At 42.3% G+C, this 15279-nt stretch overlaps 1 protein-coding gene across 1 annotated transcript; it reads right to left on the bottom strand.

The window, feature by feature from the left end:
* Positions 1 to 8215: 8215 nt before the first annotated feature.
* On the bottom strand, positions 8216 to 12195 carry hrh2a (histamine receptor H2a). The gene is made up of 3 exons (XM_023416698.2): positions 10697 to 12195; positions 9788 to 10496; positions 8216 to 8902 (listed from the first exon to the last, which is right to left on the bottom strand). Exons 1-2 carry the CDS (start codon positions 11727 to 11729, stop codon positions 10324 to 10326), a joined length of 1206 nt encoding a protein of 401 aa, XP_023272466.1. The 5' UTR covers positions 11730 to 12195; the 3' UTR covers positions 8216 to 8902; positions 9788 to 10323.
* Positions 12196 to 15279: the final 3084 nt, after the last annotated feature.

Below are 15279 nucleotides of genomic sequence, written 5' to 3'. Positions count from 1 at the left end.
AAAATGTGTTTTACTGTTGCGAGACTTGATTTAGTCTAATTTACACTTTTCTCTATACCGCGCCATGTTTCTTTTCACGCACAGATGCTGCAGTTTACAGACTCATCCTATCAATATAAGCCTGTCTTGTCTGTAATGGGAGGGATAGCCTAGCATGGCCCCAGTGCTGGGGTGGGGGGGTGGATAGTGTTTCATATTGACATGCTCAGTGGGATTGTTGGATGAGAAGAGAGGAATGGGATCCCCCATCAGGGACTCCGTCAGGACCATCATCATCCCTGGGCTGTCACTGGACCGCTGCTCAGTGTGCACACAGTTCATCTGCTCCAGATTTAAAAAGCGGATAAACCATGTAAAATGTCACTGCAAATGTCAGATACAGGCGTGGTAGATATTAAAGGATTTTAATTACCAAGCATGAAGGCTGTCATCACAAAAGGTTCTCTTTATTGGAGGAAACATAAGTAATATTTTTCTGTGTGATTGATGACAGCAGAAATTCATGCTTTTTTTAAATGTTGTAGCAGCCGATTATAACAAGTGTCACCTTACCTAAAGACTGCAATAGTGGATTATTGGGAATCTACATTTGGAAGCAGTAAAGCAACTTTCAGCGTGATCATCTTATATACATTTTTGCAAGGATCAGGATGCACATTTAACCACATAAAGATGCCCCGATATGGTAGATATTTGTTTCAGCGAACATTGCATTCTTGTTACACTTGATGAACAATACGCTCTGACTCTGTGTGTGCGTGCGTGAGGGTAGAGCATGTTAGCCTGTCTGATGGTTGAATGCATGGCTGCCTCTTCACGCTGCTTAAAAGTCAGAGAGGGAGGGAGAGAGAGAGAGGAGGATGGAGAGGAAGAGAGTGAGAAAGGGAAGTAAGAAACCGCATAGATGTGAATTATAGGGATGGACGCAGAGCAGAGAGCAAAAACAGGATGGACGGATGGCTAAGATTGAGATGTGAGAGAAAGAGTTAAAGCATTAATGGGGATCATTTGGGGCTGATGATAATTGAACACATGGCTTGAGTTTGTATAATAGGTTTCCCATAGAATTGTCTCGTCTTTATGTGTGTGTGTGTGTGTGTGTGTGTGTTTGCACTTTAGAGAGTTAACCTCTGTCTCATCTATTCTGAGTGCTAAGTAAAAGTTTCTCTGCTGTTTTTGGGGAGACGTTTTTATCTTCGGATCACCCTCGATAGCTTTCAGAGGGATCTGCCATCGACAAAATGACTGATGTAATTAATAAGCGAGCGTGTTCGCTTTAATTGCTTTAATGACTTATGACTGATTTATGTGTGTGTGTGTCAGAGAGCGTACCAGTGTGGGTTTGTGTTTAAGAGCAGCTGAGTGCTCCTGAACGCCCCTGGTCGTGGCGCTAATGTGTTAATTCATTACTGCTTGTAGTCAGTTGCATTGTGTCAGAGCTGTGTTTCCCGTCTCCCTCTGTCTGTCCTCTCCGCTTCATAAAAGCCGATTATCCTGCATGTCGCCGCCGTTCCACCCATTCTCTCCTGCCTCTTGACCTCCTCACCCCTCCTGTTGCCTGCCTGCGGGGCGCACATGCAGGGGAGGAGGGGAGGGAGGGACAGAGGACCAGCTGCCACCAGCCATAGTGCTCTGCTGCCTGGCAGAGGGAGCTACTCAAGCCCCCTGCTTCGCTGGGCCTTCTGGCCCCTCAGGGTGGAGGGGGGGCACCAGCCTCATGCCACCAGCCCCACCTGTCTTGCCCCAGGCGCAGGAGTGTGAGCGATTAGACACACACGCTCGGATATACACAGGCGCACATGCATATTACTGCCGGATGACCCCAAAAATGTCAACTCGCCAGTAACTTTGATTTGATCCAAAATACTTTGAAAATATTTCATAAGCTGCAGAATTCTTTCAGCTTTTAGACATGTGAGGAATCCTTTGTTAGGATTAAAACATGGACATAAAAAGTTAGATGTTTTGCACACTTACATGCACCCAGCAATAGACTCAGATTTCCTTGACACATGCTCTCTCACACACACACATACACACATACACACACGCGGATACACAGAGGCACTTTGCTGTGAGGCGTGAAAGAGCGAGAGCTAAGTGAGGCCACTCCAGAGCGCTATTCTCTATATTGATTTCCCATTATCAGACCCCAGTCCCTGCGGAGTCATTAGTGCCGGGATCAAACAGACAGACAGAGAAGGAGACTAATACCAGTCACTTACTCCAGCACAGGGAGATCACCTTACTTCCCTGAGGGTAGGAAGGCCAGAGAGGAGCAGAGGAGGAGAGAGATCGAGGAAGGGGGGAGGTAGTGGACGCACGAGTGCAACGGGCTAACAGATGGAGATGGCGATGTGTAGAGAGAGAGGGAAGAAGAGGAAAGAGGTGGGGTTTCGCAATGGAACGTTCATGGGCAAATGGTAGACAGTCTTTGATCACTTTATTGGCTGCTCTGTTTTGTCTGTTGTGGCGGAAATGTCTCACTTTTTGTACTCTCTGTTCTCCTTTACAGCTAAGCTTCCCCACTGCCTGAAAACAATGGTTTCCTTTGGTTATTACTTAATTCGAGTTCTCATGTTTTTCAGAGATGGGTGACTTTTTCTCTTTGTCCAACCTTGTAAAATGTAGCCAATATAGCTCCTCGTCCTCCTGTCTGTCAATAATTCTATGGTAAAGATGCAATGATGAATGGTTTTCATGTAGCCAGCAGCTGTCCCCACACCAGAGAGAGACAAAGGGAGAGAGAAATGAAGAGAGAGACACAGGGAGAAAGAGAGAAAGAGGAATATGAAATGTGAGATACTCATTTTGGTCCCTTGCTTCATAATTTCTGTGGATGTATTTATTCTCTATGGATTCAGGGGGAACAATGAATTTGTAGTATGAATCAACACCATCCATCTTATTCACTTCTGGCTTCCGTTGAGCCCTGGAAGTGGTGTTTAGGCTTTACTTCCACACAGACACACACACACACACACACACACACACACAGCTCAGATGGGGGTGACCCTGGCCTGACCCCCCTGCTGACCCCCAATCTGTTCCCCAACCTCACACCATGAGAGACCGGGGCACACCGGGATAGGGACACACACGCTTACAGCCACACACACACACACACACACACACACATTGGCATATCGCACAATGTGTGATCTGATGGATATCTCCTCAGACAGTACCATGTGTGTGGGCAGTGTGCATGTGGACAGCGTGTGTATGTGTGTGTGTAAGTCTAAATGTGTGTAGTGTTGTACCCTTTGCCCCCTCCCACTGGTGTTAATTGATTCTTGGTGTGCTTTGCTGATTGGTGTGAGGACCCCTAGAGGCGGGCCCAGTCTCCACTGATGCCCCCTCCCCATTGGTGTATCACCTCACAAACACATACACACACACACACACACACACACACACACACACACAGTACACACCACATAGATATAGTGTAATATACAGTCTATGGTATATCTGTTTTTATATTTATGTCCACAAACTGTTCGTTGCACATGTGTGTTGATTGTACAAGCATGTGTCAGGAAAAAAAACACACACACATGAACACACAAACACACGAACACACACACACACTCACACACACTCATGTCTTTCAGGGGGTTTTCACACCCTAGTAAAGAGGAAGCTGGCTAGCTGACACGAGCAGATTGTGGATCATATGAGACAATCCACATAGAAAAAATCTGTGTCTTAGAGGTGATTCATGAAAAATAAAGGTGGGCGTAGGTGTGTGTGTATGTGTGTGTGTGTGTGTATGTGTGAGTGTGTATGTGTGAGTGTGAGGGAGAGAGCCAGAAAGACAGTAAGAGAGATGAATCTCCGGTTATTAATTTCCAGCCGCGGCCCCTGGGTGAGATGTTAATATAGGGCTGATTGTGACTAATTTCTTATTAATTGCCATCAGCGATTACACAGTGGCCAGTAATGTGGCTAATTTGTTGAAATGAATTTGGTTTTCTGAGGCATTTTAATTGCTGCAGGTGGGCAACGTCCTCCGCACAATATCACTTAAGTTTTTCAGCAGGAAAGAATTGAAGTTATTCTGCTGCTGTATGTGAATAGTATAAGTAATATTGTGGGAACATGACTATAATACTATAGTATGTGTACATATGTCTGTGCATGTGTTGTCTTTGTATATGTTTCTGCCTCTCTGTCTGAAAACATGCACAGAAACAAATCTTTGCAGCATCATTGTAAATGCCACTGATATCTTATTCATCAGGTTTATGCTCCCTCCTACTCCCATATATCTCTACACGTTCATGATCATTGCAGTAGGGATGGAGGGACATTTAAGTTGTTGCATTTGTTTGTTGAATGTTTATAGCTTCCGTTAGCACAGTCTCAACGACCACTGAGGAACCAGTAGATACAAAATCCAAATCCCCCTATAAAAGAGGAGATGCCCTCTGGGCAGCCATAGCTCATAGTTGGCCTGATTTAGTGGCAGCCAGGAATCTGGGTTTGAATAAAGACAGAGAGAGCGAGGGCAGAGTGGGAGAGAGAGAGGGAGAGAGGAAAAGATAGCTCCCTGTGTGATAAATAGCCCCGGCTCTCTCTATTGCATTAGCCGTCCGGGCCGATAGATTGCGAGCCCAATAGACCCAGACGTATGCGATTGGTTTCTCATATAAAAGTTGCATATTAAATTCCTTCACAGGACTGTGCCCCTCAAGCATGAAGGAGGGAAGGAAGAAATGGGAGTTAAAAAGCAGAAAGTGGAGAAAGGAATGGAAGAGAAAGAAAAAGGCTTTTTATGAGAGACGAAACGGAGGCAGAGAGTTGGGGAAGCCGGAGAAGAAGGAGGGAAAGATAATGGCAGGAGAAAAGTAGCTTGATGGTAGAAAAGACAAATGGTGATGTCATGTATTTAATAAGTCCGTGGATATTGGGCGATGAGTGCGACCGTACGTCCATTTAATCAGTATTGCTTCCCAATGAAGATTTCTCTCTTGTTTTCACTCACTCCCCCCTTCTTCTCTTCTCAGCCGTTCTCCACATGCTAACGACCTCTCTAATTGTTTCCAAGCTCATTAAGATGCTGATGTTTTAATAGTAATTAATCCGTCATTTGCCTACATGCAAACACGGGCCACTGAGGTTTGTTGTACGCTGTTTCAATACACTGATAATGCAGTAGCCTAGTCAAAGGAGACAATATCCTGCTAATTTAGCTCATCACTGTTAATTGGTTGTTAAGTGCCTTTAATTACCAAGCAGGCTTTGGGATTTGGGTCGGCAGAAAGAGAAGGATCACTATGATTTTTTTCTGCCTGTCTAATGGATCTTGTGTGAACTTTGCAAACTGCAATAAATGACCAAAGGGTGAGAAGAGACACACACACACATTGACCCTGTTCTGTTTTCTATCTGTACCGTTTTCTCTCTCCTCATTTCCTTTCTTCTTTTCCTTCCTTTCCTCCGTCCTCCTGTCCCTTACTCCATCTCTGTCTCACTCCCTATCTCTTTCTCCAGATATTATTAACTCATTAAGTTTTTTTCATTATTTTTAATAAAAGATGAGTTATGGCTTTAGCCTCACTGTGGCAGCATCCCCCCTCACCGTCCTCCTCCACCTCCTCCTCCTCCCTACCTCCATTCTCCATTCCCCTTCAACCATTTACTCCCTCCCCTCCTTCCTCTCATCCCCCCATTTTCTCCTTCCTTCTCGGCCATATTGTGCTTCCTCTGATACGTTTGACCCCTGAACTGCAGTTTCTGACCTCGGTGTTGCTGGTTACAACCTTCTGTCCATCTTCTCTGCTTTCGCCACAGTCACTCACATCTATCAATCATCTCTCTTTCTCATAGCGCTGAGCAGTCTTTAGATGGCATTCATAAGATTTATGATTCATGATTCTCTCCTTCTGTGAGTGTGTGTGTGTGTGTGTGAGAGAGAATAGAGAGAAGGAAAAAGAGAAGGAGACAAAGAAAGACTGGAGAGAGAGAGATAGAGAGAGGCTTGTCAATGACACAGTTGAATAATGACAATATCTATGATTGATAGCTTATACAGAGCTAGTCGGGTGTGTGTGTGTGCGCATGTGTTAAAGTGACAGAAAGAGAGAAAGAGAGTTTATGTGTTCTGTTTTTCCCCACATTAATCTGATGTTAAAGAAGCAGTGATAAATGGTTTTCATGTAGTTTGAGCTGTCGGTGGTCACTCTGGAAAAGAGAGGGAGGGGGAAAGTAGCAAGTGGCCAGAATTACCAAGGGACACGTGCTGTTTATGTGGGAACGGAGGGACACAGGGAGATGAAAGCATAATAAATGTCTTTCAGTTGGGAAGGGCAGTTGTTAACCACACTAGATTTCGACCATGAAAACCCTAAATTAAATATTTACTGCATCTGCTAGTCATTTCCTTCACACTGAGTCAGATTTTTTTAAAAGCCTTTTAAAAGCACTTAATTGATACATTTGGATGCGTCACTGTGTGTTACAATGTTAATAAAATACATGAGAGAGTTATTTCTCTTCAAGAAGTGCTCCCTATGCTGTAAGGGATGGAGGACTGAATCCACAACCGTTTTTCTGCACAAAAATGCATTCTAACATTCAGTCGAGGAAATAAGAGACTTCAGCACTCTTAAAGTCAAGTCAAGTGGGTATCTTTCAAAGTTATGGCCAGTTTAGTATGAAATTCCTTCTTTGTGTTTCCATGAGCAGTATTTCCTTGCTGAGCCACGCTAGAGAGATATGTCCTGGTTGTTGCGTGTCTGTATTTTTCTAAAACCCAACACTTGCAATAAAGCTAGAATAAAGCTGCAGGGCCAAAGATGGAAAAAAGATATGGTCCCATTAACCCTCTCTTCAATTAAATAGCTCCACGTTCAGAAGACAAGATGTCATGTTTCTGATGTGGGTAATATATAAATTTTGCTCAGAGCAATCACAGGCTGTAAACAGTGTTAGCTATGTTACAATTTGTAGTGTGGTACCCTAATAGTTTACTAAACGTGGTGGTAAAACACGGTGGAATAATAGATTCTGCATTTTTTAAACACAGTGCATCAGTGTTTTTAGTGGCAACTGCGATCACATCCACAGCCACAAGTCGGATAAAGGTGAACTCTCACATGTGAATTTACCAGAAATGACTGGAGATTGCACCGAAGCAGGAAATGCATAGCCACTGTTTGTGATTCAACAGAAGTGAAACGGGAGGTGGAGTGAATATTTGGTTGGACAGACGTGTAATATGACCGCACCTTTACTCAGATGGCTGACTCAAATAAGCTTTTCACAGAAATTAAGCTTTGCAGTAGTTTAGGCGCATCATTTCAAGTACAGTCACGTCAGCTGTTTGTCTTCAGCTGCATCATTTGTAAGCCATATCATTGGCTTACAGAGGCATCATATGTTTGGCTACTGGCTGACTAGTTACATCCAGTTATGTTCGTACAGGTGTTTTTGGAGCGGCTTCTGTAAACTGCAGGTTCTTACTTTTACCCTGCTGATTTCTGACACCAACACTGCTTGCTGCCACAACTCCCTGTACTACCTCTACCCCCTCCTGATATGACTCAGGGGATTGTTTTTCGAAGCTTTAATGTTTATGTATCTTTACATCTATCTTTGATTCTCTACCATTATGTGTTTGGGGGAGTAGCTCTACCTGCAGAGATCCCTTAAAGAGCAAACCTAACTGAATAATCATTTGCTATGAATGGTTTGGTGTCTCTGACTGAACATGGACAATGTTTTTCATCCCCTATATTTATCCCCTAAGGCGTATAAGGCCGGTGGTGTGAAAGTATGTACCTGTGTGACGGTGGGTCAAAGCATTTCTACACTGCAGCATCCATTATCAGCTAATGTAACCTCGATGACTATAGATGGTTAAAAAAAACAAAAAACATGTGGAATTAAAGAATTGACTCTCCTAGTTGTTATAAATAACATATACATCGAATAGGTTGTAAAATCCCTTCCTTCACTTGTTTCCTTCGCATGCATACACCTGGCATCATATGCACGTCTATATCAGTCCTCAAAGGAAATAGCTTAAAGTGGAAAAGGTTAAATGTTAATGTGGCAATAGTTTGAGGCAATGTGTGCTGACAGCTGTGATGTATTGCTTCCAATGTACTTGTATTCCTTACCACTCGCACAGCGTTTTCTTTATCATCCCACACAATAATCCCTATCCATGCTTAACCACAGACCATGTGTATTGCCTCCAAAAATGCTAGCAAATGTTATATTCTTTATTCTAACTGCTTTTTATTGGTACAGTATGCTTGTAATTTTCTGTTTTAGAGGAACAGTTCCTGCCACTTTTCAGTCCTCAGTTATTTTTATAGTATAATAAAACACATACATTTGAATACAAAGTCTGGAGGCAGCTACATTCTTCAAAAGTGACATGTAACATTAGTTTGCATGCTCCACATTCAAATGTCACACATTTCAACACATTCAAAAGTCCATTTATCACCTTTTCCCCTTCCTTCTTGAGGAAACACCCATTTTTAATTAGAAGTCCATTTACTTTATTGAAGTTGTGATACTTTGTATTTCCACTGGAGTGCAGTCTTGAGTCAGCTTAAAAAGTCCAGTTCATTAGATTGATGAGCGTCATGTTGATTGGCTGGTCTCATTCAGTCTTCCAATACTGCAATACTAACCACGGTTAAGAGTCAAGAGCATGTCGGGGCCACTTGTTGCCCCTGTGTGATGGTTGGATGCGATGGACTTATCGGGTTAGACAACTTGAGTTGCAGCTTCATCCACGTACAAGCGTTTTCATTTGTTCAATCCAGGACGGACTGAGGCCAGTTGTGTGCGTCCAGTTGGTTCTTGCTGATGAGGTGCAGAGTTGCTGAGGTCCTGTTCTCTCACTTTTTTGTTTGTTAAATTGTAGACAGAGTGAGTGCTAACAGAAAAGACACACACACACACAAATGAAGAGGATCAAAAGTTTGTTTCCATATTCAATCAATTTGGGTGTACAATATGCAGGGAGGAAGAAATCATTCACTTCTCCATTGTGCTGAGTGTGTATCACCTCGCACTCTGAGAGATTAGTCAGCTGTACCAGCAATCACATAGAAGACATAAACTCTTTAGGAGGTAGGATTGGTATTAGAGAGGTTAAAAGTTGTGTGCACATATAAGAATATTTATTTGCAATAACATTTAATAATTTAGTTTGAAACAAATATTCAGAGGGTGTTTTGAGATCAACAATAAATTCTCTATATAACCCTCTGACTTAATATTAGCTGCAGAGAAATCCATCCCTGGTTCTTGATAATACATGTAAAACTTTGTAATGATATTTTTCTCTCTGAGAGGATTTCTGCTTTTTTAAGATGAGACAAATATCTTATCTTTTTTTCAGTTCATACAACTACGCTTGTGTTAGTTGACAAGATGAACTTTGGGGAGTGTTGTGTGATGCAATATATCACCCAGAATGCACTGAATGTTTTTTTTTTTTTTTTTGTACTAAATGCTATAGCGCTGTAGTGCTGGTACAGCTTTTAACTAATACACACTTGACAAACATACAGTATGAGCAAAATGTTTAGTTGATACTGTTCACAAAATGCAAACAAAGAAATGAGAGCAGGATGTGGAAGTGGATAATGTATCTCCACTGTGCTGAAAGCAGATTTCTTGGCCTAATATGCATATTGCCATATGGCCTGATGCACTGCGGATGACATGGCTAGGATCTGTGTGTCACAGTTCATTTGCTCTGGAGAGGACATGGTCTGTGGGGGTGATGAGGATGTCAGTATGTATATCTACTTACATGGTGTATTATGTGGTTGTGCTGTGGCACTGAAAGCTTCCAAATAGAGGGGCTGTAAGTCTTGGTCCATCTTTTTGTCTGTCTGGTGTGTTCTCTGCTCAGGATGGATTCTGGTTCCATGTTGTAACCACAGTGAACACAACATCCACCTCATCGGCACAGGCTCAGCACGACCTGGGCTCATTGAAGAGATGAGAAAAAACACATTTGTGTTTGTGTGACTTATTGGATCCTGTGTTTTAGAGTCAAACAGAGAAAAATATACTACTTATAATCCAGTGCCACTATGTAGCGAGTGTGAAGAGTCACACTCAAGCAGCTTAATTCACCAATCCAAGCCCTTTTTTGGTGAAACGGGTTAGTTTGTCATGTGCCCGATGTGTGTGCAATGTGAGTATTACAGCATTTATACTCCAACTTGAATGTGAAGCATCATTTTCTTTGAAGTAGTTGTATTAAATTTGATGATTGTTGCAAGAACTCCATTGCTGACATTCACCTCTCTGCCTTGCACACAAGGTATACCATGGCTGAGTTTACCTTTCATTGCCATTGACATCTGTGGTAGCAGTGCCGTTTGCAAATTGGATAGTTGCTGTGGTCGTACTGTTCATTTCTTGAAGCATGAAGTTTTGATCTGCTAGACCTGCCCTGCATGTGACAGGGGTGTGGCCACACAGCAATGTCACCTCTGTAAGCTGCTCTCTGGCTGAGATGGGGAGAAGGAAAGGAGAAATAAAAACTGGAGAAACTGAGGATAAGACAATGTGACGAATTCACACTGGTTGCTGTATTTTGTTGAAATAAGTTTACACTCTTAAATTAAACTGATTCTCAAACTTTAGTTATATTATGCTCAATAATTGTGCAGCTTTACCTGCAGACTTTAATCTCTGTCTAATGTATTACCTGCTGTTACAGTGAGAGACGGCTGTCGGCTCCTCTGTAAGTAAGTAGGGCATCGACATCTCAGTAGATGGTTATAGGCCGACCTGAAGTCCCTGTTGAGAGCTCCATAGAGAATAGGGTTGAGGGCTGAGTTGGCGTAACCCAGCCACAACACAATGGGAAATTCTGGTACTGTGCTGGGGTCTGGGTGCTCCTTCAGGCCCAACACTGTGAACAGGATGAAATAAGGCAGCCAGCACACAACAAAAGCCCCGATTACTGCAGCCAGTGTCACTGTGGCTTTGTGTTCCCGCAGAGCCACTGCTGTCACACTGGAAACCACAGTGGTACTGGTAGATTGATTGTTCCTGTAGTTGTAGGTAGTGATGCAAGTGGGTCGGGCACTGACAATGCGCTTAGCCTGTTCCCGTGCAATGCGAAGTATTTGGAGGTAGGTCCAGCACATTGCCATCAGAGGCAGGTAGAAAGTAAGAAGAGAGTCGGTCAGGACGTAGGGTCTATTCAGTTCAAAACGACATTTCCTCTCTGGAGCCCAGGGCCCATGGTTTTGCACTGTCCCATTAACAGTGTTCCACCCCATTTGAATGGGCAAGAAAGACACGGCTACAGACACTGTCCAAACACTGACCATGGCCACCGCAACTTTCCACGGTAAAACCAGTGAGGTGTATCTCAGAGGCATGGTCACTGCCAGGTAGCGGTCCACACTGATAGCCAGGAGGGTGAGGATGGAGGCAGTGCACAGCATTACATCCATGGAGATGTAGAAGTTGCAGAAGGCCGGGCCGAGCGGCCACTCGTCGTTGAGCTGGAGGAGGGCGGAGAAAGGGAGGACCAGGAGGCCAAGCAGCAGGTCTGTCACGGCCAGCGACACAATGAAGCAGTTGGTGAGGCAGCGGAGGCGTCGAGAGGCACAGACAGCGAGGCACACCAGCACATTACCACCAACAGTCAGAAGGATCAGGAGGGACAGGATGACACCCAGCATCACTTTTGACATTATCGCTGAAGCTTCACTGGGAGATGTCACCATGGCTGCAGCTTTCTATGAGCCATAATTATGTTTAGGTCTTAGTTTTAAACCAGATAATAGGTCTTACTTTTTGCAAAGAAGACATCCAAATAATAAACCTTAAACTCAGATATAATGTTATGAAATATGTTCAGTCAGAGTGTTTCGGTGCTGCCTTTTGTTAAGGTGTCTCAGTGTCTCCATGGTCAAATGTGACTTAAGAGCTTGGCCACATGTAGTCCCCCCTGTCTCCCTCCCTCTCCCAGTATTTCCTCTGTCTTAGCTGCTAATTCACTTGACTGCTTGCTGTTCTTGCTGGGCTTCAATTCTACTGACCATAGCTTTCAACTGTTCTCTGACTTGACTTAACACTTGTCAAAAAATTCTTGCAAGAAGTTGGCTGAACAACATTTGTCTCTTGATGAATGCTGCTACTGAGAACTGAAAATCCGCATGATGCTTTGCTGCTGAAATGTCTGTGATGGCTGTTGAAATGTCTGTGATGGCTGTTGAACAGCTTTGTGCGAGAGTGGCTGGTTCATAGTGCTCCATGGCACCTTGTTGGTAACACCATCTTCTATGGCTGTACTGACACCTAGTGGACAGAGAGGAGAAATACAGTTAATCATTGGTACAGTATTTTCTACAGTTTCAGTACAGCCATGCATTAAACAACAAAGAGCAGGTGGGATTATAAGTGTAACCTACACATAGCCTATCGACTATCAAAGCTGATTAATTATAATAAATGTGGAAGATTATGTTAAACTAATGTCCATGCATCAAAGCTATAAAGCTACAGCAACTGCGATCTGACAACCAAGTATATCTTTGGACAAATATGGCCTCTGTGCTTCTTTTTGGATTAATACATCACATTAAATGATGGAATACACTAATGCAGTGTGTCCAAAATATTACTGAATAAGAGTATTAACTTGGGGCCATATTTGTAATAGCTGATAAACATGATAAATTAGGAACTACTGACATAATGACTCACAGTTTGGTGGAGAAAATGTACAAAAATCTGCCTTTGTAACAAGTAAACTTTAATGTTAGAATGCTGTTTTTATTCTCCGATAAGCTTCCAGTGAACTGTGCGATGACATTGAAATATTTATTTAGAGGCTGTATAAGCGTCGCTGAACAGTGGCCACTGTGGCTGGATATGGTGATTATGGGATGAAAGTGAATGCTGCAACTGAACAGTAGCACAAGTAGAGAAAAATGTCACGTCAGTGCTCAGACTCCTTAACGTCTGTTACATAGCAATGTCAAACTGCAGTTTTTTATCACAACCACCACAAGCTAGTGGCCATACCAGACAAAAGAAGGTTGTACTGAAAGAACAGTGTATTTAATTACTGATGAATTCAACTTTTAAGTTTTAAGAAAAAGAAATGTGTTATGTTTTCGCTCAAAACCTATATAGTGTCAGTTTAAGTTAAAATATGCAAATGAGAATGGCTTAACACATCACAATTATACATAGATTTTTTTATACTTCCATCTTTGTATGAATATATTCATTTATATTTAAAAAAAAAAAGCCTTTTAAAATAAGTAACTCTAAAACTACCTAACACAGGTAAAGGCCTTGCTATTGTACAGGTCTGAATGTCCCCTTACACACTCACACGCTTTCAGTATTTAATCGCCGTAGTCAATCCAGTCACAACATTATGTATTATTATGAGGACTTTGGAGGCTTTGTTGCGGTCAGTTATTTCATGGCAGCCATTTAATGAAACAAGGAAAAGTAAAGCTGCCATTTGAGACAGTGTGTAATCAGCCAATGTGGTCAAGTGTCTCAGCTGCAGCAGGATTGCTGCAGATGATGTTAAGACTTGAATTGTTTCAGTATTGAAAAGTATGATTAACATTTTGATGGTGCAATGTGATAAGGCCTTAGAATAAACCACTCTCATATGATTCTGTGTCAAATGGACATCTGGAGTTGGATATCAGAGGGTTTGGCTGATGACAGCTGCTCTGTCACATATTACTAAAGAGCAAATTAAGAGGGTGTACATACAATAACAGTTGCAAACCAATGGCCATTAATAATAAAAACGGCTAGTTTGTAAAGTAAGACAAAAATCGTTGTTTAATCAATATTTTTCTTTTATACATAGACCTTGTAAAAGGAGTTACAGAGTGTTATTTGTCCTCTGAGAACTGATTCATTAATGGCATGTGGGTTTATAATGTGTGCTTGGTGGAATGAGGATAACTACCTGATAAGTGTGTGTGTGTGTATATGTGGAGAACATGTGTTTGCGTCAGTGGGTGGTGGGTAATGTTTGCTCGTCTATTCTCTGACTGTAATGGATATTGGGACATTTGCCAGACTTGGTCCAGAGTCACTCACTTATCACCTCAGAGAGAGAGCGATAGAGAGAGAGAGAAAGAGAGAGAGAGAGAGAGAGAATTGTCAAGAGATGGATGCGCTGGCTTCACATGAAGACAAAAAGAAAGAGAGTTAAATGATACAATGAAAAGAAGAGTGAGAGAGAGGTTTTAATTAAATCAGAGTCTACAAAAACCAGACCCCCATCTCTTATCTTTGAACTCTTATAATCTTCAATTCTTTGTTCTTTGGACACATTTCTGTCACCATCTCACTCCTTTGAACTGCATCCAGAGCAAACACTGATAACACGGCCTCTAACGTATGAAGTGCAGCTCTCAAATGCACATGACATCTCAGCTTTTATACTTGACTGAATCACAGACTGACTCTCTGTGACCACACATTTCAACTGTTTTCATCATCAAAAGTCTGTCTCTCTCACCGTCACTTACTTTCTCGCTTTGTTTTACACACACACACACACACACACACACACACACACACACACACACACACACACACTCGCGCACAGGAAAACAAACAGTTGGAATAAGTTTTGGCTTGGATCCAACACAGGCCTGTGAGGAATGTCCACATATGGACATGTATTGCAGTCACTAGAAGTATTTCAACAAGGACAACCTTGTCTCAACCCTGAGACATAATGTACACACAAGGGACAAGTTAAAGGAAGCATATGATATGGCCTTTGCAGTCACCGGATCACCTATGGTGTTCAACTGGCAAGGTGTTTGTCAGCGCTCTCCACCACCATCATCGAAACGCCAAATGAGGGAATATCTTTTGGAAGAATGGTGTTCATCCTTCCAGTAGAGCTCAGGGACTCGTAGAATCAATGCCAAGGAGCATTGATTCTACTTTATGTTATGTAATTTGTCATCTGTCTATATATTTCATTTGAGATTGTGTATGTGTGTGGTCACATACTTGCCCTCAGTTAAATGCATTAGTTCCTTTTCCCATGTTACAGTGCATTTGTGTGAGAGCATAACCATATTGGTTTCCTGTGTTTATTATTGCATAAACATTTGTCTTTTAATAAAACCATATGAATATACAATCCTTCCCACTCACTTATCAAGAAGCACAAGACATATTTAGTACATGCAAATGATTTACATGCATTTTTATTTTATTATTTTTCATTTATTAAGTCACTGTCAGTCTGTGCAGACTACACTTAAGTCAATAGTA

Source organism: Seriola lalandi, unplaced genomic scaffold (genome assembly GCF_002814215.2).
Source record: "Seriola lalandi dorsalis isolate HSWRI2012SDOR001 ecotype SW California unplaced genomic scaffold, Sedor1 jcf7180002054569, whole genome shotgun sequence".
Classification (NCBI taxonomy): domain Eukaryota; kingdom Metazoa; phylum Chordata; class Actinopteri; order Carangiformes; family Carangidae; genus Seriola; species Seriola lalandi.
Note: the sequence above shows the minus strand (reverse complement) of the source record. Positions and strands in the feature narration are given on the sequence as shown.

Coding starts and splice junctions, on each gene's coding strand:
- hrh2a (XM_023416698.2), bottom strand. CDS start 11,729: ATGGTGACATCTCCCAGTGAAGCTTCAGCGATAATGTCAAAAGTGATG. Junction 10,497..10,696: donor GTCTCTCACTGTAACAGCAG/GTAATACATTAG, acceptor TCCCCATCTCAG/CCAGAGAGCAGCTTACAGAG.